The sequence below is a fragment of the Brachypodium distachyon genome, chromosome 2, assembly GCF_000005505.3.
Source record: "Brachypodium distachyon strain Bd21 chromosome 2, Brachypodium_distachyon_v3.0, whole genome shotgun sequence".
Lineage (NCBI taxonomy): Eukaryota > Viridiplantae > Streptophyta > Magnoliopsida > Poales > Poaceae > Brachypodium > Brachypodium distachyon.
The window spans coordinates 43,977,692-44,003,833 of NC_016132.3; the positions used below are offsets into that span (position 1 = coordinate 43,977,692).

At 48.3% G+C, this 26,142-nt stretch overlaps 5 protein-coding genes across 5 annotated transcripts; 2 read left to right on the plus strand and 3 right to left on the minus strand.

Annotated features, from left to right (window-relative positions):
- Nucleotides 1–786: 786 nt before the first annotated feature.
- On the plus strand, nucleotides 787–4,526 carry LOC100845988. The gene is made up of 2 exons (XM_010235156.3): nucleotides 787–2,021; nucleotides 2,787–4,526. The coding sequence occupies exons 1-2, from the start codon at nucleotides 1,377–1,379 to the stop codon at nucleotides 4,218–4,220; spliced, it is 2,079 nt and encodes a 692-aa protein (XP_010233458.2). The 5' UTR covers nucleotides 787–1,376; the 3' UTR covers nucleotides 4,221–4,526.
- A 2,482-nt stretch (nucleotides 4,527–7,008) lies between these two features.
- On the minus strand, nucleotides 7,009–9,548 carry LOC104583301 (MEIOTIC F-BOX protein MOF). The gene is made up of 4 exons (XM_010235157.3): nucleotides 8,351–9,548; nucleotides 8,066–8,221; nucleotides 7,703–7,954; nucleotides 7,009–7,571 (listed from the first exon to the last, which is right to left on the minus strand). Exons 1-4 carry the CDS (start codon nucleotides 9,326–9,328, stop codon nucleotides 7,425–7,427), a joined length of 1,533 nt encoding a protein of 510 aa, XP_010233459.1. The 5' UTR covers nucleotides 9,329–9,548; the 3' UTR covers nucleotides 7,009–7,424.
- A 461-nt stretch (nucleotides 9,549–10,009) lies between these two features.
- On the plus strand, nucleotides 10,010–10,411 carry LOC104583302. Its single transcript, XM_010235158.1, has one exon. The coding sequence runs from the start codon at nucleotides 10,010–10,012 to the stop codon at nucleotides 10,409–10,411; it is 402 nt and encodes a 133-aa protein (XP_010233460.1).
- Nucleotides 10,412–11,084: 673 nt separating this feature from the next.
- LOC100831547 (ATP-dependent zinc metalloprotease FTSH 9, chloroplastic/mitochondrial) lies at nucleotides 11,085–18,104 on the minus strand. The gene is made up of 17 exons (XM_003569325.4): nucleotides 17,466–18,104; nucleotides 16,738–16,891; nucleotides 16,061–16,153; nucleotides 15,849–15,937; nucleotides 15,224–15,347; nucleotides 14,913–15,032; nucleotides 14,788–14,838; nucleotides 14,491–14,552; nucleotides 13,978–14,035; nucleotides 13,601–13,726; nucleotides 13,440–13,520; nucleotides 13,153–13,282; nucleotides 12,726–12,874; nucleotides 12,311–12,592; nucleotides 12,150–12,239; nucleotides 11,879–11,932; nucleotides 11,085–11,794 (listed from the first exon to the last, which is right to left on the minus strand). The coding sequence occupies exons 1-17, from the start codon at nucleotides 17,963–17,965 to the stop codon at nucleotides 11,654–11,656; spliced, it is 2,304 nt and encodes a 767-aa protein (XP_003569373.1). The 5' UTR covers nucleotides 17,966–18,104; the 3' UTR covers nucleotides 11,085–11,653.
- Nucleotides 18,105–19,073: 969 nt separating this feature from the next.
- Nucleotides 19,074–21,888, minus strand: LOC100846294 (splicing factor 3A subunit 1-like; the record flags this gene model as incomplete). The annotated part of the gene is made up of 6 exons (XM_024459337.1): nucleotides 19,074–19,508; nucleotides 19,621–19,677; nucleotides 19,778–19,847; nucleotides 20,058–20,593; nucleotides 21,132–21,248; nucleotides 21,372–21,888. Coding segments are annotated over 2 exons (597 nt in total), but the record flags the coding sequence as incomplete, so codon positions are not given.
- Between the last annotated feature and the right edge of the window lie 4,254 nt (nucleotides 21,889–26,142).

The window sequence follows — 26,142 nt, forward strand, 5'->3', positions numbered from 1 at the left end:
CAAGGTTTCTGCGTCGCTGACATCCATGCAATCGCAATGCAAATATGGACATACCGGCGCTCCGGCCTTGCTACCCCCGACCCCCTTTTGCTGTGCCCTTCTTCTCTTCATTTCTATTTTTCCCATTAGAAAGAGAAATCAACCACTTTGCTGGTAGTTATTAGATTCTTGTCCGGAAGAAACAAGCTATTGGCAGTTTAAAAATTGCCACTGGTCCTTTAGACGGTAGCGAGAAAACATAATGGGGACAAAAGGGTGTTAGGAGTAACTAATAACTATCACCAGTTTAAAACCCAACAAGAGCTCACAAAATATACAAATATATGCTGTAAATAGATTCGTCTGTGCTAACCTATTTTCGTTTCTTAATAATACCATTGGAGCACTTTTTGTATACGGTCCTTGCATAATTGCATGGGCATGGGCGAAGGAAACAAGTTTCACAAAACAAAGCAAAACGAAAAGTTTTGTCCTGCATCAAAATTTGATGGGTTATTTTGCAGTAAAACTTGAAGGTTGGTTGTGTGGGACTTGAGCTCCAGATACAAATCCAAGGTGTTCAAGAGTCGGTTGAATTGCACGCAGCATGCACGAGCCGTATGCGGAAATCGTACACGGAAGAGAAGGAATTATGCTGTGATATATACCATTTGGGAAAGCAAAGTGTATATTCCAATAGTATTCCCACTTCTCCTTCCATTTCTGGACGACGGAGATACCGATGCTTGGCTTGGTCGACGGTCCCGATTTTCCCTCGCCCGCTTCTTGTGACCGCGACTCACTTCCCGCTCCCGTTGCGCCTTTGTTTACTCCTCTCTTGTTCTCTTCGATCCTCCGGCCGCCTCTCACTTTCCCGGAAATGCCCTCCTCACATGCGACGCACGGTGGAAATTCGAATCTCAAATCTGACTGACTGCATGACTGTCTCTTCTTCCCGATCTCGATGGCGCGCTGCATTTGCGTTAAATGTGGAATGTGCGGAGGGCAGCATGGTCATTTTACGAACTCGCCATCAGTCTTCACGCTGTCGTGCCATCCCACGCTTGTTCGTTCGTTTTTCTCCTCTCCTCGGTTTCGCCCTCCCTTTTTTCTCTCCTCTCTCGCGTGGCCGACCTGTCTTAACAAAGGAGTACGAGTATTAAAACCCCATCGCCATTCGCCCAACTCCTCCGTGCTCCCCCGGACGCACGGATTGACATACAAGCAGCGCCACCAAGAAACCAACCACCCGAAAACGCCAACCACACTTCTTCTTCCTCCTCGCGCGCCCGTCCCCCGGCGGCGCTCTGCTGAAAATTCCTCTGTTTGATTGGGGGAACACGGCCGGACGGCTCCATCCAAGAGCTAGCACGCGCGCGGCGCGGAGCCGCCGCACCATGGTGGCGAGCATTGCCGGGGCGGCGGCGGCCTCGTCGTCGTCCTCGGCGCACGCGGCGGCGGGGGGACGTCGGGCCAGGAGGGAGCCGGCGTCCATGCACGCCGGCGGCATCCGGCGGTCGCGCTCGGAGCCGCACCTACGCTGCTCCCGGCGCGGCGGGTCCGCGGGCGCTGCGCTCACCACGAGCCGCTCCATCGGCGTCTTCCCGTTCCAGTTCGGCGCCGCGCCGCTGCGCCCGCCCCCGCTCCCCGAAGCCGACGGCTGCCGGCCGCTGCTCACCGTGTGCTCGGGCGAGACGGACCCGGATCCGGAGATGCCGCAGGTCAGCACGCCCGAGGACCATTGGCTGGACGCGCTCCTCGAGCTCCGCAAGCGCTTCCACGACCCGACCAAGCGCTTCTTCGCCGACGATGACGGCCTCTTCGCCGCGGACGACGACGACGACTACCACCACGTCGACGGCGGCTGCGGCGTCAAGTACGACAACGAGGAGGAGGACGCCGCCGCCGCCGCCGAGGAGGATGACGCGTGGGACCGGGACTCCTTCGGCAAGCTGCTGGCGCGGGCTCCTCTCGCCGAGGCCCGGCTCTTTGCGCAGCTGGCCTTCCTCTGCAACATGGCTTACGTCATCCCCGAGATCAAGGTGAGCACGCACGCGCGCACACCAGCAATGTTAGAATTCTCGCCGCCCGATCGGGCTTCGACGGCCACGATCTGCTGATCTGGCCCCGCGATTAGCTCAGCGAAAAATTAATTGCGACGAGAGTCGCCGCGCGTACAGGCTGGGAGGGAGGCCCACGGTGCGCTAAATATAATTTCTTGAAGAATTTCGTGTGGGCTAATGAATGCGTCTTGGTATGGGAGGATGGCTTTAAATGTTTGCCAGATTTAGGTAGGAAAAGCAAGCAGCACGGCGGTCTTGATGGCCGATTGTGCAATGCATCCCTTCCTGACCCGTTCCTGCTTTAATTCGTGGCCTTTTCGTTGTCACAGTTTGCGTCCCCAAATCCTGAAATCACAATCCACATGTAGGTCTCTGGAATTAGGGAGGGCATTTTCTAGGTAGTTGGCTGAAAAGTTTCGTTGGAGTAGCAAATTCTAGTTGGGACTTGGAGGGTACTACTGGAGTACTCCTTTTTTGTTGTTGCCCTTTTTGGTTTTGGAGGTTTATATGCAATGAATTATTCTTGCATATAATTTGATTTGTACTACAATCCTCCAGTTGTATTTCAGGAGTATTGATCCTTTATAGACCATGTCGCTACTTGTAAACAAAGAATTCGCGTAACTAATACAGTATTATGAATTCAACTTGTTAATCTGCAAAATGAGTTACAGACACAGTAGTACGACGTGACAGTGCAAGTATCTGACGAGAAGTCTAAATTATTTTGGTTGGAATCTGTAGGAAGCGGAGCTGGAGAAACACTACGGATTGCAGCTGAAGACGTCTTCGGTGAGGAAGAAGGCCGAGGCCGGCGCCATAAGCGCCAAGCTGGACATCGACTCCACCCGGCCGCCGGCCGCCGCGGCGCGTACTTCGACCTACGAGGTGTCCGCGGAGCCGCAGCCCCGGCGGCCGGTCCGGCGCTCGAACCACCTGGCCTACGAGGTGGCCGCGTCGGCGGCGTCCTACGTCCAGGCGCGGGCGCGGGGCCTGCTCTGGCTCGGCGGGGGCGGGCGGCGGCAAGGGGACGCCCCGGCCGCGGCGGGCAGCCCGGAGGACCGGCTGTACAACTCCGGGATGGCCGCGTACGTGGCCGCGTCGACGGTGACGGCTGTAGTAGCCGCGGAGGACGAAGCGCGGCAAGAGGCCGCGCGCGACCTGCGGTCGCCGCTGTCGTCGCCGTGCGAGTGGTTCGCCTGCGCCGAGGCCGACAAGCGCACCCTGTGCTTCGTCATCCAAGGCTCCGACTCCGTGGCGTCGTGGCAGGCCAACCTCCTCTTCGAGCCCACGGACTTCGAGGGCACGGGCGTCCTGGTGCACCGGGGCATCTACGAGGCGGCCAAGGGCATCTACGACCAGCTGATGCCTGAGATCCAGGCGCACCTGGCATTAGCGGGAGCACACAAGGAGGCGCCGCCGCGGCTGCGGTTCACGGGGCACTCGCTGGGCGGCAGCCTGGCGCTGCTGGTGAGCCTGATGCTGGTGTCGCGCGGGGTGGTCGCCCCGGAGTCGCTGCTCCCCGTGGTCACCTTCGGCGCGCCGTCCGTGTTCTGCGGCGGGCAGCGCGTGCTGGAGGCTCTGGGCGTCGGCGAGGGACACGTCCGCGCCGTGGCCATGCACCGGGACATCGTGCCCAGGGCATTCTCCTGCCGGTACCCTGGCCACGCCGTGGCGCTGCTCAAGCGGCTCAACGGCGCCCTGCGCACGCACCCGTGCCTCAACAGCCAGAAGGTGCTCTACACGCCCATGGGCAGGACATACATCCTGCAGCCCGACGGCAAGGCGTCGCCGCGCCACCCGTTCCTTCCCGAAGGCGCGGCGCTGTACCGTGTCGACCCGGAGGAGCGCGCGGCGGAAAGGCCCCTGGTGGCCAGCGCCATGCGCGCGTTCCTCAACTCGCCGCACCCGCTGGAGACGCTCAGCGACCTCTCGGCCTACGGCTCCGAGGGCGCCATCCTCAGGGACCATGAGTCCGGGAACTACTTCCGGGCGCTCTACGCGCTCTCCAAGGTGCCGCCGCGCCGACGGAAGAAGCAACCGGAGATCGTGTGGAGGCTCCCCGGCGTCGAGCGGCTGCAGCAGTACTGGTGGCCCGGGGTAGCCGGCAGCGTGCTCCCGAGGACGGCGCCGGTGGCTGTCCCTGTCCGGAACAAGGAGCTGGTCTCCGAGGCCTGATGAGCCACTCCCAAGCTAGCAGGTCGGCATTCTTTTGGGTACATTGGATCGTTGAGCACACGCGCATGCTATGGTACATACGAGAGCGGGCACATCTTTCGACTTTCTTCATGTAGGTTTAGTGTAAATTGTATGCGTATAGTAGTAGTAGCATCGATCTGGTCTGCATGTTATCATGGTGGCTTGCAAAGTTGTGCAGACCGCTGATGAATGAGGCAATGACGATTTGTCATCGGTTCATGTTATCCAATGAACTCCATTTGTAAATTCCTTGTTCTGATGGAAAAGAGTTTTTCTTTTTGTTGACATTCAGACTTCAGTGAAGTCGTCTTTCCAATAATCAGAGACTGCTTCCAGGATTCAGAGCGGTTTTTCCACAACACTATCCACAACTAGATTGGTGGACAACTACTATCCAACGTTACATATTGCTTCAAGATCTGTGTATGTGTATTTTACATCTATCCCCTCTCATAAGGAGGGCAAAGTGTAATATCTACGCATCAATCCATTACCATCACCCCTCCACCTACCCCTGCTCAGGTCTCTCTCCCTGCGAGCTGCCGCCTACCACCCCGTGGGTCGCCGCCGCCGCTGACACCTCCCTCCACCGCCCGCGCCGCCGCCTCCGGCCAGATCGGACGGGGTCCGTCGCGGCCGCCTCCGCGCGACCGCTGCCGCCTCGGGCCAGATCGGACGGGATCCGCCGCCGCGTGACGGCTGCTGCCCAGCTCCGCCGCCTCCCTCTGCGGGCAGACGCCGATTCGCCGGCCACCTCCGCCGCCTCCCTTCACGCGCCGGCCGCCGGCCCACTCCGCTGCCTCCATCCGCGCGACCTCCGCCGCTGCCTCGGGCCGGATTGGGCAGGATCCGCCTCCCACCACCTCGGGCCGGATCGGACGGGATCCGCCTCCTCCCTCCGCGCGACGGCCTCCTCTGCCGCCGATGCTTCTCATGCGCCATGGCCGCGTGCATTTGTCTTGGAGAATTGAAGCTGAGATTTGAAGTTATTTTTTCCTTTTTTCTGAACTTTGTTTCTCCATCGAAGCTGAGAGCTGATGGGATTTGAGGTTGCTCTTTATTCAACGGAGCGTAATCTGTGGGGAGAGATTTGAGGTGGTTTTTTATTTCCCTTCTGTGTATAATTTTGACTGCTACCTCTTTCCTTACTTTATTTTCTTGGAGAATCATCTCTTAATTTTCCCTTTAATCATCCTCCAATCACCCCATGATCAAGCTGGCTTTCCCGATCGAAAATTACCAAGTTCGGTCACAACTGGCTTCAGTCCAAGTTTATCCGCATCCATTTATTAATATTTGTGAAAAAAAAAGTATGCTGAGGAATGAAATTCGTAAACATTCGAGGGTGTATATGGAAGAAGTCTGGACTGGACAATGAAAGAGTCCAAACACATGAAGGTGCATTTTGTAAAATAGTAGCACAAATCTCCAGGTATTGTGCGGCCAAGATAATAGATGTGTACCAACCTAGTTGTGGGAATGAGTTTTTGTTCCAGGATTACAGGGCTTCTACGCTACGGAGCAGCCATCATGTTAAACTAGCGGAGAAGAGAGGTCAAGTGAAACTAATTAAGCCACTCACACTTCGCTGCAGAGCGCATAGAAATTTTCGCTGTGACGACTGACGAAGGAAGTCGGCTCGGGCGAGTTTGGTGCACAGTGTGATTGGAAGTTTGGAACTCCAAAATGTCACGTCACATGCGCTTCTCAGTAGCTACTTAAGGGCATCTCCAAAGTACACTAGTCAAGTGGACGGGACAATTTGGAAATTGTTCGTTTAGGGCATCTTCAAAGTTACCCGTCTATTTGGACAGCTATCGATTCACGCAACGGATACATGTCATCCGTCCATTTGTATATATGTCAAGTTGTCAACACACATGTCAAAAGTTTTTCTTTATTCTTGTGATAATATGCTTATATGGCATGTCCGCGGACAATGTTCGAATTTGCCAAACCAATGCTAAATTTGGCTTGAGTATAACATGTCTGCAAGTCCCATTGGATTGGTTTTTTTCTTGTCTGCGGACAAAAACCAACATATGGCATTGATCCCTTTGGAGATGTCCTCCACATCACTCAATGGACACATGCTAAATGTCCACTTTCTAAATTATCCATACCCATTTTCCCAATCAATTCTATTATATACTTCCTCCATTTCATATTAAGTGACTCAAATTTGCCTAAACATGAATGTATCTATATCCAAAACGGGTCTAGATACATGTAATATTTCGTCACTTAATATGGGACAGAAAAAGTATTAAACAACTATATTCAACAAGATCAATTCAAAGATGAACAGTAGAGTGCAAGTTAATTGAAAATGATATAGTCCAAATATCTCGAGTGACAAAGTTCAAATATCTCAAATGACATAGTACCATTGTAAGCAGAAATCATGACATAGTGCCAAAATAATCACAAATCATGTGGTGCATCATCACGAGATTTTTGTCTCAAAGAATTTCATGCCACAACTTTGTTTCGGCAAGGCCTTCTGCATGGTTTTAGGGGCAGAGTGCCGCCAAGCACGGAGGGGAATTAAAACAGACGACGATGCAAATTTATGCTAAGTCGCATGCATGCATGAATTAAGTGTAATTTCAGCAATGTGCTTCAGTTTAGTGACATGATAATTATTCCGGGAGTATGGCGGTGCCAATCAAACATGACGAGAGGAGACAAATATATTTATGCCGATCTTTTTTTATCTTAACCGAATTGATGACGTGGCATGTGTCCGCCGGCTTGTCAAACCAAACCCAAATTTGGATTGTCCGTGAGCAAATGGACGGAAAGCTAGCATTTGGCAAATCTCGTTGGACGACTATTTTTTGCCCTTCGAGATCGTACAACTGTGTGGGCACATACAAAACATTAAAAAAAACGTACTAATTTTTTGTGTTGATAGTTTCTTAATACACTTTGCATATCAGGTGGCGTGTACCCAACCCAGGTGGTAACAGCTCAACCAGTAAAAAAGGTCGACTTGGACGTCGTCGACGCCGCCGATGGCCCGAAGGCCGGGATGTAACTACATCCGAAGTCTTGGGTGGTGTCAAAGATGGCAGCTTCCAGCTGCTGCGCTGACACCAAGCACTTTTGACACGTCGATTCGACCCATAGCTTTGTTTATCGTGGCGATAAACGGCGCCGGATCGGCAACGTTCAATCTCCTCAGCGACGCCGGCGCGCGCCCCGGCACGCCTTGATGGCAGTGTCCACCGCGCGTCTCCTTCGCGCCCGGCGCTTCCACACAGCAGACTCATGCTCCTCTTCCGACATAGAGTCGAAGTCGTTGTCGGATAGAGCAGCAGGCGCTCGCTGTGGATAAGCCAAAAAAGAGGAGCCGGAGTTTAGCGGGGATATATAGATGGGAGGGATCGATGCTGACTTGGAAGTTGGAGACGTCCCCTCGTAAGGCAAAAATGGTTGCCAACACAAACTTAACCAACCTGGGCGATGAGGGCAGTGATCATCGTCACAGGGCTGCAGGAGACCACACGGTACAGCCACTCCCAATCCACACGACCCTTTTGGCCGCAACGCCGCCACTCGCTTGTCTTCTTTGAGATATCCTTGAGCACATGAACCAGCACATCTGGGAGAGCAGCACCAGGTGCTCCATACTTGATCTCTATCAACTTGAGGCTGGTGCACTCGTAGCTCCGGTAGCTGAAATCTGATGACTTTCTGGCACTTGACAACTGTTTGCGGTGCACACAAGATTCATATAAATTAGTACAATACTGTATAAATTAGTGTTCATAATTATTAGCTATAGATAGAGTTCAAACTTTGCAAAAGAATCACGGCACCTTGCAATCGTCAAGCACAAGCCTCTCCAGATTTGGGACGTTGTGAAGAACGTGCCTCAGCACCTGACATTCATCTCCGATTTTACATTCTGTCAGGGTCAAGGTTCTCAGGTTCTGGAACTTGAGGAATTCTTTGGGTTCCTCGTCAAACAATTCCTGAAATAAATAAATTCGACACCATCCCCCAATCCAGCCTCCAGGTTACTATATATAAAGGTGTGCATGCATGCAGAGATCGATAAATATTGATGAATTGCATGCAGGAGGATTTCAAGACACACGTACCGCTGAATTAAAGCTCCGCAGCGCCAACACTCTGGCGGCGCGCAGGGATTTCAAGACATCTACTCCGCCGGCATAGGCATTGGCGTCACGTGTGGCCGTGACGGATGCCACGGCGAGAGACGGCATCTCATCTTCTGAGACGACCGGCAGCTGGACATCGCCGAGGTTCAGTGAAACAAGGCGAGGAACGGCGAGCGCCAGCTCTGTACTGCCGTCGTAGGAACAATTACTGCTGCACCCCTCCATGGCCAAGCTCTTGAGGGAGAGCGAGGCGATGCGGGCGAACCAGAAGTCGCAGCGTTCGAGCCGCAGGTCTTCCAGGACCGGGCACGTGTCGGCGGTCAGCTCCTCGGAGAATTCTTCCGGCAGGCTGAACCCGGAAAGGTGCAGCCTCCTGAGGCGGGTAGCCACCTGCAGGACCAGGGGCAGGGAGTCGGTCTTGTAGTGGTGCGAGTGCAAGGAGAAGCTCGGGACCTCGTTGTACATGTATTCATCGTCGTCGCCGTTGGTGACGTGGAGCGCGGCGGGGCTGCGCGCGAGGCCACGGCGGATCCACCTGTACAGGCACCTGTGCTGATGCGCACCGGTGACGTGCAGCCGGTACGCGTCCAGCGGCAGGGCCGGCGGCGACGACGCGGCGGCGTGGAGGGGCAGCAGGGTGTCGCCAAAGTCCTCGAATCTGTGCCACAGCTGCACCTCCCTCTCGGCTCTCTCCTGGGACGTGTCGCGGAATGCTTTCCGGTTGGCTTCCGGGGCGTTCCAGGCGGGGCTCTCCGGCACCGGCAGGTCCAGCGGGAACTCGCGCTGGTCGATGTCGAGGCAGGGCACGCCGCGCCACAGGTGCCTCCACCGCGGGGACAGCAGGCTGCTCTGCACCACCTGCCGGGAGCCCAGGCACGACAGGACGCTGTGGAGGAGGCAGTCCGGCAGGTTGCTCAGCCGGTCGCGGCCGCCGCCGCCGCCGCCTGCCGGCTCCATGGAGATTGGAGGGAGATCGATTCCGTCAGGCCCCCTTTGGTTCTGATTTCCAGATCTCGTTCTGGCCCGCTATTTGTGATGTTTTTGTTCTGGCCCGCTATGGCGATATCTTCTTATTTGGAAGTTGGATATCGGAACCTAGAATTTTCAGGGTCAACAAGTCGACCCGCTCAATCCGCCGTGGACTCAACTCGGCCGGTTTCCCGGCGCACGAAAAATAACTGCAATCGTAACAAATCTTTGCCTCTGATCTCCAAGGTGTGCCTTTCCACTCCCTCGAGCCCAAGATTTCATCTTTTGGGGACTCAATGTTTTAAGGTAACTTCCAGCGGGGCGACCCATTTGGACCGGCACGGTCCGTTTGCGGAAAACGGACCGCGTGGTCCAGCGGGACGACGTATTTGGGCAGGCGTCCGCTTTTTCGTCTGCGAAGACGCATTTCAGGCACAAATCCGTGTCGGATTTGCGTCCCCACGGACCAAGAAACAGAGCGCCGGCTCGGTCTGCGCGTCCGCTCGGTCAAACCTTTTCGCCTCCCCGTCCCCACATGGCAGCGATCGGAAGAACATGCGTCCCCGGTCCAATTAAATGGGGACCAGCTACCCGTCCCCATCCCACACCCCACTCGCCTCTTCCCAAACCCTAGCCACCGCCGACCATCGCGAGCTCGAGACCCAAGCGATGGCGCCCAAGAGAGAATGGCCGCTGGTGAGGCGCCACGACCACGAGGCGGGCTCGTCCTTCGGAGCCCGCAATCGACGCCCCCCCGTGCTTCCTCCTCCTCCCCGTTCCCTTTCTCCTCCGATGGCATTCTGCATCACCCCGCTGCCCTGCTGGGAGCGTCGGCAATACGTCGACGTCCGGCTGGCGGAGCACTTCTGGGAGCACGGCATCCCGATGCCGTCGTCCGACGTGCACCTGCCCCACAGAGGGCACCTGAGCCCCGACAGGGTTCCGATGCCCCCTGTCCCGCCAACGGGGCGAGCTCGCCGGATGGAGATCAAGCGCCGCCACCAACACCTCCCGGAGGACCTCATCAACGACCCCGACTACGCGGAGGAGTCCCCCTATTGGGATGCCTAGTTCACAGCGGAGCACGACCTCCGCCTGCCGGGGTTTCTTCGCCGGCGTCCTGCCGAGGAACGCCGCACCACCGATGGCAATGGCGGTCGTGAAGCAGCAAGAGGACGCGCCGGTGGCACCCGTGTCACGCATCGAGGAGGAAGAGGCAGCCATGCTCAAGGCCGCCATAATGGAGAGCGACCGGGTCGAGTTGGGCCAGTGGCCTGGACTCGACGCTGCGTTCAACGTTACCACCCTCACCGACGAGGGTGGCGCGCCTCCGCCTCCACCGCCGCAGGTGAAGGAGGAGGAGGAGGCCGATTGGTCTCCATGGATGCCGTAGCCGGAGGACGACCTGGAGGCCTAGACCCCAGAGGAGGAGGAGCCAAGACTTGGAGTCAGACTCCAAGTAGATGATCTTTGTTTTATTATTTTATGTAGTAGTTTTATGCAGTAATACTTTTTAACTATATATGTACGAACTTTGCCCCTACTATATATGCAATGTCTATCTTCGGCTAGTTTTTTTTTTCTTTGAAAATGGTGGCCGACCCAAACGGACATAGGCCGGATTTGTATCCAGCCCGCGACCCAAGCGAACGAAAACCAATACAAAAAGTAGTCCGTTTGGATCACATGGCTGGAAATGCCCTAAGAGAGAGGGGGAGATTTGAGCCAAAGTTGAGACCAAGCAAGAATTCGACTCTTATGGTGGTGTCATAAGACACTAACAGTTTTGAAACAGCATGTTCCTCAAAAGAAAACCTAAACAAAACATGTCACACATTGTAAGCCTTCACGTCCATCTTACCATGTCACAACGCAATGTGAACACATCCATTTTATGTACGGTTTTCTTAACAACAACAATGGGGGAGAAGGTCAAAAAAAATAAATCCTAGCATTCAATATATGCAATGTTACACCTGTATACTTCCCTAACTAAATCGAGTATGATGAACTTCTTAATTCAGGGCTCATGTTGGGCAAAGGCCGCCGGCGCCAGGGTAAGTCTCTGAGTCAAAAGACATGGTGATAGCTCATAAGCATGCAGTACCCTCCTCAACACCAATAATCGATGTCACCTTTTAAATTTCATGCATGCTCGTCTAACAGTGCCAAGAAGCAAAACGCACCCAGGTTTACCCGCATTTTTAGTAAAATGGCGAGTGAGAACTGGGGAGTTGACGTTCCAAGTACTGTACACAGATTTACAGTTGGAACAACCGCCTTGATGCAACGATGGTACTTACTATGACTAAGTTAAGTTAGCGCAAAGGCTTCTTCTTGGAAGGGAAGCTGGGGTTCTTCTTGGTAGGGATGAACCACTTTGTTGATCTCATCTGCAGTGAGAGTTTCACGCTCCAGCAGGGCATTTGCTAAAGCATGTAATTGCTTCTCATGCTGAAAAGACGTTGGATCAGTCAGCACTGAATTAACTAAAATGTAAATATGTCCGCAAAATGCCATCATAATTGAACGACAAACCTTCTTGAGCAAATGTGTGACCCGCTCATAAGCTTCTCTTAGGAGTTTGACTACCTGCAAGGACAGATGATCAGATAAATGCAAGAGGAAATGGTAACTATCCACTGTGGTAGAGTTTACAGAGGTTGGTGGCGTGGCCAATGATTCGGAATACTGTGAACTATGGCAGTACCCAAAAGCACAACAAAACTTGATCACTAGCTTATACTGGTCAGCGGCCATATATGCTAGAAAAATGTCATTCTTAATCATAAGACTTATGGAAAAATACCTCTGCATCTATCCTTGATTGCATGTCAACACTTGCCCTTTCTTTCACATGCACAGGACCAATAGCATCACTCATCCCACAGTTCGATACCTACACAGCAAGTCAGTTAAGCCATTAGACACATCCAACAAGAAATATTCCAAAGTGGACGAAATAATCACCATATACTGAGCAAGCTCTGTTGCAGTATGAAGATCATTTCTTGCACCAGTCGTAACATTTTCTTCCCCAAATATGAGCTCTTCAGCGACCCTTCCGCCCATGCAAACATCAAGACGTGCCAGGAGTTGTTTCTTGCTGATAGAAGTCTCATCCTGTGAGGGGAGTTGTGTAACCATTCCAAGGGCAGATCCACGAGGCAGGATAGTTGCCTTGTGAATGGGATGAGCACCCCTGGTATTGAGTGCAACAATAGCATGCCCACTTTCATGATAGGCAGTAAGCTAAGGATAAAAGAAATAGTTAGTGCTGAAATTCACAGTTTCTTCAGTTTTAAAGTTGCAAAGGAAGACTTGAATGCAAGAAGTACTAGTCTGAGGGTGCTTTAAAAAAAAGAAGCAACTTGAACAAGTGTACCTTTTTCGATTCATCAGATATGAACATTGATTTCCTCTCAGTTCCCATGATGATACGATCTTTAGCAAACTCCAATTGTGAAGCAGTCAACTTGTCAGCACCTTCAACTGCAGCTTTAATTGCTGCAATGTTTACCAGGTTTGCAAGATCTGAGAGAGAGAGAGAGAGAGAGAGAGAGTCAGTACAAGTCTCCCCACAATATTGCTGTCAAAATTGATAGCACCTTTCACATGTAAGACATATATTTGTTTCAATTGAACTGAAAATGTGTGGATTTATAAGTGTTACAACTTAGTATTAATAAAATGGTGAAGTGACAAAAAGAACAGAAAATCCCAGCTGACACCTCAGAGTCAGCACTTAGATGACGAAATGCTACTGATTATTCAATCGAGAATTTGGGAGATGCAAAGGGAAGTGTACGCACCAGCCCCATTAAAGCCAGGGGTACTGCGGGCGATCGCATTGACATCCACATCAGTGGCCACAGGCTTGTCTTGCAAATAGAGCTCTAGAATATCTTGGCGGCCTCGCACATCAGGACTAGGGACGACAATCTAGTAAATAATTAATGCCACAAGAACCATGTGACATTGCATATTAATGAAAAACTTGGTATCATAAGTAAATATATGTCATTGATGTTCTCTAAAAGTACAAGGAATTGCTTATAACAGTTGCGTAGATAAAAACTATCTACTCGAGGAAACTTACATGTCTATCAAATCTACCAGGTCTTGTAAGCGCTGGATCAAGAATGTCTGGCAAGTTTGTCGCGGCCATTACTATTATTCCCTGTACACATGGATTGGAGACAAGATTTAGAGAAAGTTCTACAGCACTCTGTTCAGTGTTCACTTAGGTGATGATGTTACCTCATTTTGTTCAAAACCGTCCATCTCGACAAGAAGTTGATGCAAAGTTTTCTTTGTGTGCCCTTCCCACTGTTTTCTAGTAGATCCCACGGCGTCTATTTCATCAATGAAAACAATACATGGTGCCTGTAAAGAGGAAGAGTAAAAAGTTACCTACTGGAACACTTTGTCCTTAGAAAAGGTACTGGTAAAACAAATGGAGCATACATATTTTGCCTATTGAGAAGGAGATGAAAAGAGAATCACAGTAGAGCATGGCCATTAAGCTAAAATAGTACAATAGTAATATATTAATACTCCTGTAGTGTAGGCTCAATTTAGAGAAGGAAGAAAATGGAGCTAAGCACAGGTAACACAAGAGAAGGGTAACAACATACCTTTTTCTTTGCAGCTTGAAACAAGGACCTCACTCTCCGAGCACCAACACCAACAAACCTGACACAATGGGACAGTAAATTCTGATTAAATAGAAGGACATGAAAGTGGGAAAGAAATACAAGTGATAAGTACAGTGCCGTTGAAATGCAGATGCTTCACTAGTCATGACTCATGCATGCATAACATATATCATTTTAGTAGCAGATCGATATAATTCCAGAATGAACTCAAATCGAAACACTTACAATTAGGGGTGCTCATGGCGGTTTTAGCCAGTTTTCAGAAACCTGGCAAGTACTAGTTACTAATGATTGTACTAGCTCAACTACAGGGTTGAAACTATTTGGGAAAACTACATTTAAAAGGCCTTATTTACAATGGTACGATGCAAGAAAGCCATATTTTCTGAGTCAAAGATAGGCAACATTTGCAATTTGTAGTTAGCACCCTATGGTAACCGAAGATTACAAGGAAATCATAAAGGCCAATATCATAAAAAGAAGAGACCTTACATTTCCTCAAATTCAGAACCTGCACGGTAAAAGAATGGCACACCAGCTTCCCCAGCAATGGCCTAAATAGTAAGGTATGTATTTGTCAAGGAAATGTTTAGTAAATAGCTAGACACGTCTGATAATAGAATATGTAAATTTTTGAAAGCTAAAGCGCTAAACAGAGAACCTTGCTATTATATGTAAAAACAGAAGTAGAAAGTATAGCAAGGATACGCCAAAATATATCCCTCACAGAAGAGGAGGGGGAAGGAGGGGGGAGTTTAAGAAATAAATGATTCTTCCAACAAATTGTACCTTAGCAAGTAGTGTCTTTCCAGTTCCTGGAGCTCCAGTTAAAAGTATTCCCTAAATTTTTTTTATTGAACATCAAAATCTATAGTTATCGAATCAACATTGCAGACTGATACAGAATAATTTACCTTAGGTAGCTTTCCACCAAGGCGGGTAAACTTTGTAGGATTTTTTAGATACTCAACAACCTCCTCAAGTTCTTTCTTTGCATCATCACAGCCTTTGACATCTTTAAATGTTTTCACATTCTGCATATAAAACAGCATAAAGGGGTCATTTTGAATGTTGACCCTTTTCTGCACTTAGTAATTGTATCGCTGCATAACTAACAGCAAATAAGGCATATAGAACAAAAGGAAAACACAAGAATGACCGAGTAATTGCATTTTTGCATAATTGTCTGTGGGACAAGGTATGATAATAAAATGTCACGTGTTACCTTCTCTGGCGTGATATCTTTATTCAACTCTTTTGCAGAATATGATGAACTGGAACCGACGCCAGATGCGCCTATTCCACCTAAGCTACCAATGTACTTTTGAAGTGCAGCAGCACCCATTACCCTGAAATGAAATGTAATTATCACCAAAAGAATACACTCGAACATTGATGTCAAAAAAGATACTCAAGGTCAAATACAAAAGTTTGTCTCCACCAAAACTAATCCAAACCGTATTAATGGAATAAACACAGGAAATGGGTTTCTGCACGGAAAATACAACCAAACTTCTCCTAGTTTTCTATAGACATATATCATCACAGGAAACACCTATTGGCATTACAACTCTATACGAGTACGACATAAACAATATCATGCATGATTTAAAACGCCAGGAATAAGGATGTCAAAACTTCTGTTCGAAACTTTAATGTATCAAACTTAAATATCAGTTGCACTATGCAAGAAACTTCAAGCCAAATACAGTACAATCTAGTTGACATTAAAGTGTAATTAACACAAGAAAGCTAAATAGAAAAGCTTGGCAGAAAGATAATGTGAATAGATGGCATATTTAAAAAATTCTCAAGTGGTCAGACTCATGATTTATGGAAGGTTGGCATACCACATTAGCCCAACAGCGATTGTGAACAAGATAGTTGAGAAGATCTCTTGAGCAAACCGAGTTGGTCTACCTGTAGCTTTAGGATCAACCTAATGGTAGCACACAAATCCAGGCAAACACTATCAGGATCAACTGGTAAAAACCAGCCCCAGAACACATGGTCAAGAATAATACCATAATAGCATGATTTTTTTAAGGTCAAGTGAACTTACCATTACTACATGTAGCGGTTGCTTGTCTGATATCCCCGGATTCGAGAAAGGCTTGTCCTCATTCCCAGATACGCGTTGCTTCAGTTCTTGCAACTACTGACGTAAATGCATATATGCACCGAGTGAAAAAAGTGGGTTACAACATGATAACTAATACTTCAGAGTAATACAACTTACAAAGAAATGGCATATGAGGACAACTGATGCTATGCTAAAAAAAAATAGAGCAATAATAAGAGGTCCAAAGCTTCAAGATTTTGCTGCTCAGGATGATACTCCCTCTGTTCCTAAATATAAGACGTTTTGGTAGGCCTCTGTTCCTAAATGTAAGACGTTTTGGTAGACTTCTACCAAAACGTCTTACATTTAGGAACAGAGGTAGTAGCAATGTACATCTCGATGAAGAACTGAACAAGTGCTTATTGAAACAAGTCTCTCATTTAATCTATTGCTTTCTTGAATAACCAAAAAGCATATACACAAAGTATTTTCACACCAGGACATAGACACTTTCTAGTTTCTACAGTATTGTAAATGGATTGGGACTTCAGGAAGTTATAAAGTACCATCTTGTTGGCAATACCATAACCAGGATAGTGTTCAAGCTGCATTGATTGACTAGGATAACACAAATCTATTTAAGTGCCATACAAGATAGACTTGCAAAAGAAACTTACCAGAGCAGGTAGACTTGCTGAACGCCCAGACCGTTCATCTGGTAGGTAATCAACTATAGCATTGGTGAGAATAAGAGCTCGAAGGTACTCTGCAACCCCCCTGCTGTCTACTGCATGACTTCTTTGCTCAACTCTTTTAATGACATCTTCCGGGCTGCCAAGATGGAAAATAAAAACCAAAACCATATCATTCTCTGAAATAGATACTGATCCAATGTGTGAAAAAAAATGAACAGGTAACCCTTTTCTGTCACTTCAATTAATTGTTTAAGTAGCATAAAAATGGCCAGAAAAGGAAATTATTCCACATCACATATCAACAACACCATTAATTTAGGTACTGTAATTCCAGGGATTTAGCAACAATTTCATACATTGGGATTATCTGCAAAACAATGATCCACACATATGAATTGTCAACCACCGGTCATATTGCTTTTAAGTAAGTTCAACAAACGACCAATGATCTCAATCGTATTAATGCTACGATATATGTATCGAGGATCCTGAATCCCCTCAACATCACAAAACTGAAATTGATACCAGCAGATTTCTCAAAACCTTCATTGCGACTATTATATTTGGTAAGTCAATGGTCCAACCATAAGTAATCTCCCACGGTACCAGCCAACCCGAAACACATTATCCAAATTCCCCCAAAGCAACAACGCCTATTAGAGTTGACTAATCAGAGAAGAGCAAACGATTGTTCTTCTCGTGGAGCGTACCTGAATTTGTTGAGCTCGTGGAGCAGCGCGCTCTGCTTGGCAGCATCCTTGGGGTCGGCGTCCGCGTCGTCGATCAGGCGCTGCAGGCGGCGGTCGGGGCGCCAGAAGGGCCACCAGCCCATCCAATCTCCAGACACCACCCAGTCGAAAAACCTCCTGGCCGCCGCGACCACCGCGGCCGCGAACGCCACGGCCCAAACCCTAGCCTTGTCCACCAGGTCCTCCAGCTCTTCCTTCCCGCCCTTCGCAGCGGCGGGGCCCGTCTCGACTTCCGCCTCCGGAGCTGACGCCACCGCAGACGCCGCAGGAGGCTCGGGGGACGGGGAGGGAGCAGGCTGGGGTCCGTCGGCGGCCAATGCGCGGTGGGAGAGCGGGAGGCGGCGGTGGTGGTGCGGGGAGCGGGGGAAGGAGACTGAGGCGGGGGGCAGTGACAGACGGCGGCGCGGGGGCAGGAACGAGGGGAGGGGGCGGAGGAGGAGGGATGCCTGGAGAGCGCTCATGGCGGCAGCGGCGGCGGGGAACGGCGAAGGGCGGGAGGCGGCCGGCGCCGGCGAGGTGGGAGACGCGTGACTTGGAGAGGAGGGGTTCCCTTCTTTATTTTCTTTTCCAAGTTCTCCCTTTTCCTTTTCACTTCTCGGTGGGCTCCTGTTTTCATTTCAGTGGACACGAGAACTAGCCTTATCGCGAGCAGCAGCGGCAAGCGGGGGACGGGAACGGGAGTCGACGGGGGCGACGCAGGCAGGGCGGCGGTTTTGGTGGTTAGCACTTTGACAGGATTCACCACAGCCGTTGGTTTAGAGACGAGCGACGTGGACGGAGGACGCAGCTCAGGAGGTCAAAGGACGACGTGAGACTGTGTGGCCCTGTGGGCTCTCGCCTCTCGGTGCTTGAGTAATTGCGCTTGCCTTGACGATCCGGTTTAAGCAAGGCACCCGATTCCCTCACGCACGCACATGAGGGAAGAAAGGAATGAAATGAATCATAAAGTGGCCTCTGTGGACATTGATCAAGAACATGAAAGTGGCCACTTTGGACATCGATGAAGAACATGAAAGAACTGCCGAAATGTTTACTGTGCACAGATTTTCCAGCACGAGATTTGACAGAAATGCTACTCGATTTTGGATGCTCCATATAAGATGCATACAAATTTTTGAAGCCGCAATCCCCCATTGAGGTACACGCAACTTGCTTGGTTGAAGGGAATTAGACCCCGTAAATTCATGCTGTGTTTCGTGATGCCCTTGTAATCAACCCTGTAAACCATGTTTCTGTTAATGAATGAAGCTCTCTTTCCCTCAAAAAAGAAAAGAAAAGATTTGGCGTGAGAATTGAAAGATTTCTCTCTTTCCCTCAAAAAAGAAAAGAAAAGCTTTGGCACGAGAATTGAAAGATTTGTTGGAAAATTAAGCAATTTCGAGAATAACAATCTATACCTATATAAAAAGTACGGACCGTTTCCTTCACCAAAAAATTTCGTCGCCTGTCAAGCTTTCCTTCCCTCGCCCCACGCTCGCCTCGCCCGATCCCACGCCCCAGGCCCAGCACCCTGCAGGCCCAGCAAAGCCCGAAGGAAGAGATCGATCGATCAGAACTGCCATATCACACTCGCCTCGCGAACAAGGTTCTTCCGATTGATCAGAACTGCCATATCGATAGGTCAGGCAGGAACTGCCATATACAATCACATAACTGAATCCAATACGGCAGCGGCCATAAGCGCATAACTGAATTCAATACGGCAGCGCCAAGGAAGAAATATATCAGGCAGGAACTGCCATATACAATCACGTAACGGAATCCAATACGGCAGCGGCCATAAGCGGACACGCGCATGTATACATAACCCGTATCAGTTTAGCTACCGCCCAAAATACCCCAAGAAGAGATCGATCAGGCACTTTCCTTCCCTCGCCCCACGCTCGCCCCGCCCACCCCAGGAAGAGATATCCATCATCTGCTTTCCAGCAACGATCCACGCCCCCAATCCCCACGTCTCACCAATCAATCCATCTCCAACCATAAGGTATGATCCTTTTTTCGCTGCAAGTTTTTTATAGTTAAGATGATAGCAGCAAACCAGATTTTGGCAGGTTAGATCTTGAAACTACCAACAAACAAGGAAGAAAAAAATACATATTTAGTGCTTGTGTACCTCCCAGTTAGCCCAGCGCTCCATCAATTGAGTTCTTTTAAGGATTTGCTCGGCTCTCTGAAGAAGATAACATGGATTACTGCCAATCATCATTATATATTCAGCTGTGTCATGCATGGAATTCAAACTATAGAGTAGAGGTTCGTAAAGGTCATACCCCGAAATCAAAGAAGAAATTTGACCTATCTACCATAAATAATTCCAAAGCACTTCGCCGTAACAAGTATCTGCAACAAGTCATCAAAATCACCAACTGAGTGGATGAAAAATAAAAATAAACTATATGATGCGTTGATTCACGGATGCTGCATTGAGTTATTCACTCTAACAGCACAGAATATACATATTTTGTTAGAACAAAATAGGAAATATGCATAGTAGGAGTATATCAAAAATCAGCTTCTAACACTGGAACGAGATCAGAAAATATAATTTACCTCCTGCTATATATCTGATATAGAGAAGAGACCAACCAACTCCTGGCTTTATCTTGCTGGTAATATTGGCCACTATACAATGTACCACAAGATAAAATTGGTAACTATATGCTAATGCCACGCTGAAATCACTATACCTTACTAAGTTGATGAACAACCATCTGCTAATTGCATCTGACTATCTATGCTAATTCTATTTTTTCTACTTTGTTGTACCTATGCTTTAACCATCTGTTGACTCCATCCTTTTTTTGTGCTTGCAAACATGGATCAAGATTTTGAAAACCGGCCTTTAAAGAAAGCAAAAAATTGTGATTCAAGTGTTTTAGATGATCCATTAACATCACCTTCCATCTCAGCATCATCTATGATTTCAGATCTTCAAATAAATAGTGATCCATTGGGATCACCTCCATCAACAACCAATTCGACATCATCTACACTTTCTGTAATCATGAACGAAGAAAAAGCTTCAGCAGATGATGATAATCAAACTGTACCTCCATCAGCAACATATTCGACACCGTCTACAGTTTCTGAATTTATGAACGAAGAAAAGGCTTCAGAAGATGATGATAATCAAACTGTTTTAGCAAATGATAATAATCAACTAGACGAACATGAAGAAATCACAAATGATCTGACATATGACTATCTATCACAAGGTATTATTTTTACTTTTGTACCTACGCTTTGCATTATAACTACAGTCAATATGAACAGAGCAATCATGATGGAAATGGGTTTACAGTCCATGATCAAGCTAAGAATAGTCACATTGGCAAGAACAAATGCAAAATTATCTTCTACTCCCTCTGTTCCCAAATGTAATAACTCCTAACTTTTTCCTAAGTCAAACTTTGACCAAGTTTATAAAACAATCTATCAACATCTACGATTCTAAATTAGTTTTATTTAATCCATCATGATAGATATTTTCATACTATACTTATTCGATATTATATTAGAAAAACTCTTGTCCCTTCAACAGCAAAAGATTTTTTGGGACCATATAGTAGAATTTCAAATTCCAGAATAGACAGAGCAACATGAAAAAACAGAGAAGCACATTACCCTGCTCGAGGATCTCTAACTACTCTCTGCAGACTCCTCACAGTTTCAATATTGTGGCCTTGTGGGCATACACATCTAGACCGGAGTTCGCCAAAGATGCAACCGCTTCCAGGTCACCTAGAAAATCTGAAGTTAGACACTCCACCAATATCTCAGGCTTCAACTCCTGAACAGAACCCCCATAATTATCACATGGTAGTTTCACTAATTTAATTACCACACTAAGGCACGAGGACAAACCTTTAGAGCTCTTACTGTTTCGGCAAAATGGCTCGTGCGGCGGCAGCATCTCCTCATCATCGTCGTCATCTACTTCAACAGTGAACTCATCCACCACCGGCGGTCGACGCAGCCTTGCTGCAGGCACATTAACCGGTGCAGACTGCGGCATATGCATCGCCGGTGCCGGTGCCGGGCGGGGGATGGAGGGGATCATGCGGGGAAGGGCCGTCATCGGGGACGCGGGGGACGACGAGGTAGACGAAGAAGATAGACGTGGCGAGAGAGGTCCGAAGTGCTCAGGGAGAGCTTCGAGGATGCCCCCTGGCGGATGGCGGAGGCGGGGAATGGTGGGGCTAGGATTTGCGGCGTGGATTGAGGAGATGAGGAGGGGCCGGCGCGGCGGCTGCGGCCGCTCGGGGGATGGGGCTCCTGAGGCGAAGAGGTCGTCCTCATTGAGCTCGAAGGCCACCGAGCCAGGCTGGTCGCCGGCGGCCGAGGGAGGGAGCAGCCTCAGCAACCAGAAACGCACGCCGAATCATGAGATGGGGAGGCACCGGAGTAGGGGATGGGGCGACGCGCCGGTGTATGGGATGGGAAACAGCGGCAGATCTGGAGCCGATGAAGCGGGGAGAGCTCCCACGCAACCGGACATAGCCAGCGAGGATGCTTGGTTGGGGGTGAGTGGAGTGATGGCGGGGATCGGGATGCAATGCCGGGAATTTTTTTTGGGGTGAGTGGAGTACACGATGAGAGAGTGAGATAGATAAATATGCAAGAATCAGGAAAAAAAGACTGGATGCGGTGTTAACATATTTTTAATATTTAATTTCTAAATGTATCAAATTTGTCCAAATATTGATGTCAAAAAACATCTAGATACATGTAATATTTCGGCAAGTAATATGGATCGGAGGGAGTAAATATAAGCTAAGAATCAGAGATGCGGAATTTAAATTGTCCGTGTAAAATCTTAGAGCACAAACCATATAAAAATGCTAAGGAATCAACTTATCTCTAATAAAAAGTTAGACGACTTATGGAGCCCACAAATTTTATGGGAAGTTTGACAAACGACGGTGAAGAAATAAAATAACCAAGTTAAAAAGGACGACAAAACAGACATACGCGACCGGGGAGGTTGGACGTGTGGTAGGCTGTGGCAACGCACGGGCATTTCCACTATTCAATGAATAATTCCAGAATATAGATCACGACGACAGTAGCAACTAACAGATGCATCTCAAAAATACTAGAAGTATTAAACAGCCCAACGAACAACAATATGAACTCACGGATCATAACTAAACAACAGATCGAATCACAGTGTACATACTATTGCGGTGGAGAGGAAGCCGTTGTTGTTGCGTTCGCTTGATGAAGTTGTTGACGAAGAAGACGGCGGCGCGTCGCGCACCCGCCGGTTCGAGGAGGTAGACGACCCGTGGTTGCAGGGAACCGAGCAGTCGCGCGGAGCGCTTCCCTTCGCCCTCTCCCGTACAGGATCGCAAAGGCGAAAGGTTCCGGAGACCTGCTCTCCCAATCGCTGGTGCACGCTAGCGCTCGGGACGGAGTAGACTACGACAACGGCACAAAAGCGAGAGACAGGCGAAACCCTAGCTCGGTTGTGTTCCGTACGATCGGAGGGACGGGGCGGCTGTATATGTAGTCACGCAGGTATAGGTCGGTTCGGTTTAGGAAACCTAAACCGACTCCACAAAATCTGCACGCGCCCGTAACAGATTCCAAAAATGCCTCGCGCGCGTGACAAAAAGATAAGAAGCCCGGCCCCGGACCGGCCCGGCTCGAACTCGATCCACGAAACACAGCGCGCGTCGTGGCATGGCGAGGCAAGCGGAGGAGTAGGAGGAGGAGCGCGCGTGGGGATTTCCCTTGCTCACTTGTTCAATAGGTGAGAAGCAAAATCCCTTATTTGTTGGTCTCACTCACTCTAAACTAGCAAGGTGTGACTATTCTCTTCCCACTCTCCTCATCTCACTTCATGAATGGGCCTTTGAGATTTTCAGAATTTATTAAAACTTGGGTTTGGGCTGATCAGGCCCACCAACACCAAATTCTAACAATCCCCCACCAGATCTCAAATACCCATTTAGAGATTTACATTTTCTCGCTACTTGTTTATATACTAGTGTTTCAGCAGAGACTGTTAAGTTGAACTTCTACATAGAACTTTAAGTTACATCCATCCACACTCACAAAGCGTTGAATTGCAAGCTGGCGTGAAATAGATTTCACTCAAAGTTAACCAGTATTGGGCTATCAGTAGTCTACCCCATGGGTGGAGCATATGCGTCGTACTCCGTGGTCTCTCATGAGTTACTAGAGATCACCCAAATCTCATAGACTGCGACATTAGACAGTCGGACTCATATAGGTGTGTTCTTTAAAAAATACTCTGTAGGACAGCATCTTTCGCTATGCATAGGCTCAATGAACACATTAAGGCATGTCGCCAACCTGCCTTACAGCAATTTGAGAGTCGCACATCTCCACATAGATAGGGTTATAACATACTCTCCTCTGTTATACCGATAGCTTCGTTCTTCCCAGATCGTACTTCACGTGATCTCCGATCACATGGGTTGGGTTACCACTATGGCACAACATTCATGGGTCTCAACCCCATCTCCCTCGATGCACTCTCTATCACATTACGTGATAGTCCCTTGGTAAAGGGATCTGCCAGATTTTTCTCTGTTTGAATATATGTAACAGTTATCACTCCGGAGTTTTTCAATTTCCTAACAGACTGCACACGTCTCCTCACGTGTTTTGATAACTTCGCGTTATCCTTTGAACTGTTCACTTTAGTAATAATCGTTTGATTATCATGGTTCATCAGAATAGCCGGCACTGGTTTTTCAACCACCGGCAAGTCCATCAAAAGATCTCTCAGCCACTCTGCCTCAAAGGTGGCTGTATCTAAAGCAGCAAGCTCTGCTTCCATAGTTGACCTCGTCAATATGGTCTGTTTGCAAGATCTCCATGATACTACACCACCACCAAGTATGAAGGCATACCCGGTTGTGACATAGAAATCATTGATTCAGAGATCCAGTTCGAATCACAATATCCCTCAAGCACAGCTGGATGCCCTGAATGATGTATTCCATAACTCATCGTACCTTTTAGATAGCACAATATCCTTTCTAGTGCATGCCAATGATCTATACCCGGATTTGACGTGAACTTACTCAATTTGCTCACAGCAAAAGAGACATCAGGCCTCGTAGCGCTATCTAAGTACATAAGGGAACCGATTATTTTAAAGTATCTCAATTGATCTTTCCCTTCTCCATTGTTCTTTCTGAGTATCACGCTGGGGTCATGCGATGTTGGTGAAGGTTTGCTGTCAGTAAAACCGAAACGACTCAAGAACTTCTCAACATAGTGGGATTGCAACAAAGTAATTCCACTCTCATTCTTAACCAGCTTAATGTTAAGAATAACATCAGCCTCACCCAGATCTTTCATATCAAAACAATTTGATAGAAACGACTTGACCTCATTTATCACTTTTATGTTTGTACCAAAAATCAGAATATCATCCACGTACAAACACAAAATAACACCTTCGCCCCCACCATGACGATAGTACACACATCTATCAGCCTCATTAATGTCAAAAACTGCAGAAGTTAAAGTTCTGTCAAACTTCTCGTGACATTGCTTAGGTGCTTGTTTTAGTTCATACAAAGATTTTAGTAACTTGCACACCTTTCTCTCTTCACCGTTTACCACAAATCCATTTGGTTGATCCATGCAAATTTCCTCTTCCAACTCTCCGTTAAGGAAAGTTGTCTTTACGTTCATTTGATGAACGACAAGACCATAGGAGGCAGCCAGGGATAGTAGTACTCGAATGGTAGTAAGTCTAGCAACAGGTGAATAGGTGTCAAAGTAATCTTCGCCTTCTTTCTGAGTGTAGCCTTTTGCCACAAGCCGTACCTTATACTTTTCAATAGTACCGTCAGGCCTTAGCTTCTTCTTGAACACCCACTTGCAGCCTACTGGCTTACAACGTGGGGTCGTTCAGATAGCTGCCAAGTCCCATTATAAAGAATGGAGTCCATCTCACTCTGGACAGCTTCTTTCCAGTCATCTGCATCCGGAGATGCATATGCCTCTGCAATGGTTTTGGGAGTATCCTCCACAAGGTACACAATGAAGTCATCACCGAAGGATTTTGCAATCCTTCGTCTCTTACTCCTGGAAGGAGCTTCATTGTCATCCTTCTCAACATCATTCTCAGGATGTTCAGATTCATTCTCATATGTATTAGATTCAGGTATGCTAGACTCAGGTAATATTTCAGAAGAAATTCTAGCAATGCTATGCATATCTTTCATATGAAAAATATTTTCAAAAAATGTTGCATCACGAGATTCCATAATAGTATCAACATGCATATCAGGTACCTTGGATTTAATTACTAAGAATTTATAGCCCACGCTCCGCTGAGCATAGCCTAGAAAGATACAATCCACTGTTTTCGGTCCAAGCTTGCGTTTCTTGGGAATTGAAACGTTGACCTTCGCCAAACATCCCCAAGTGCACAAGCAAGAAAGTGATGGCTGTTTTCCAATCCACTCCTCGTAGGGAGTCTTCTCTTTATTTTTGTTTGGAATTTTATTAAGGACATGCCATGAAGTCAGTAGCGCCTCCCCCCACCATGCCTTAGATAAACCGGCAGTGGCTAACATGGAATTCATCAAGTTAGTCAGCGTGCGGTTTTTCCTCTCGGCGACCCCATTTGATTGGGGAGAATAAG

What these genes read in the sequence shown, in the direction of transcription:
- LOC100845988 (XM_010235156.3), top strand. Translation starts at nt 1,377, where the DNA reads ATGGTGGCGAGCATTGCCGGGGCGGCGGCGGCCTCGTCGTCGTCCTCG. An exon ending in ACGTCATCCCCGAGATCAAG is followed by an intron (nt 2,022 to 2,786) that starts GTGAGCACGCAC and finishes TGGAATCTGTAG; the next exon opens with GAAGCGGAGCTGGAGAAACA.
- LOC104583301 (XM_010235157.3), bottom strand. Translation starts at nt 9,328, where the DNA reads ATGGAGCCGGCAGGCGGCGGCGGCGGCGGCCGCGACCGGCTGAGCAAC. An exon ending in TGCGGAGCTTTAATTCAGCG is followed by an intron (nt 8,222 to 8,350) that starts GTACGTGTGTCT and finishes TATTTATTTCAG; the next exon opens with GAATTGTTTGACGAGGAACC. An exon ending in TCACTGCCCTCATCGCCCAG is followed by an intron (nt 7,572 to 7,702) that starts GTTGGTTAAGTT and finishes GCTTATCCACAG; the next exon opens with CGAGCGCCTGCTGCTCTATC.
- LOC104583302 (XM_010235158.1), top strand. Translation starts at nt 10,010, where the DNA reads ATGGCGCCCAAGAGAGAATGGCCGCTGGTGAGGCGCCACGACCACGAG.
- LOC100831547 (XM_003569325.4), bottom strand. Translation starts at nt 17,965, where the DNA reads ATGAGCGCTCTCCAGGCATCCCTCCTCCTCCGCCCCCTCCCCTCGTTC. An exon ending in CAGAGCTTGCTCAGTATATG is followed by an intron (nt 12,240 to 12,310) that starts GTGATTATTTCG and finishes CTTGCTGTGTAG; the next exon opens with GTATCGAACTGTGGGATGAG. An exon ending in AATCAAGGATAGATGCAGAG is followed by an intron (nt 11,933 to 12,149) that starts GTATTTTTCCAT and finishes CTGTCCTTGCAG; the next exon opens with GTAGTCAAACTCCTAAGAGA.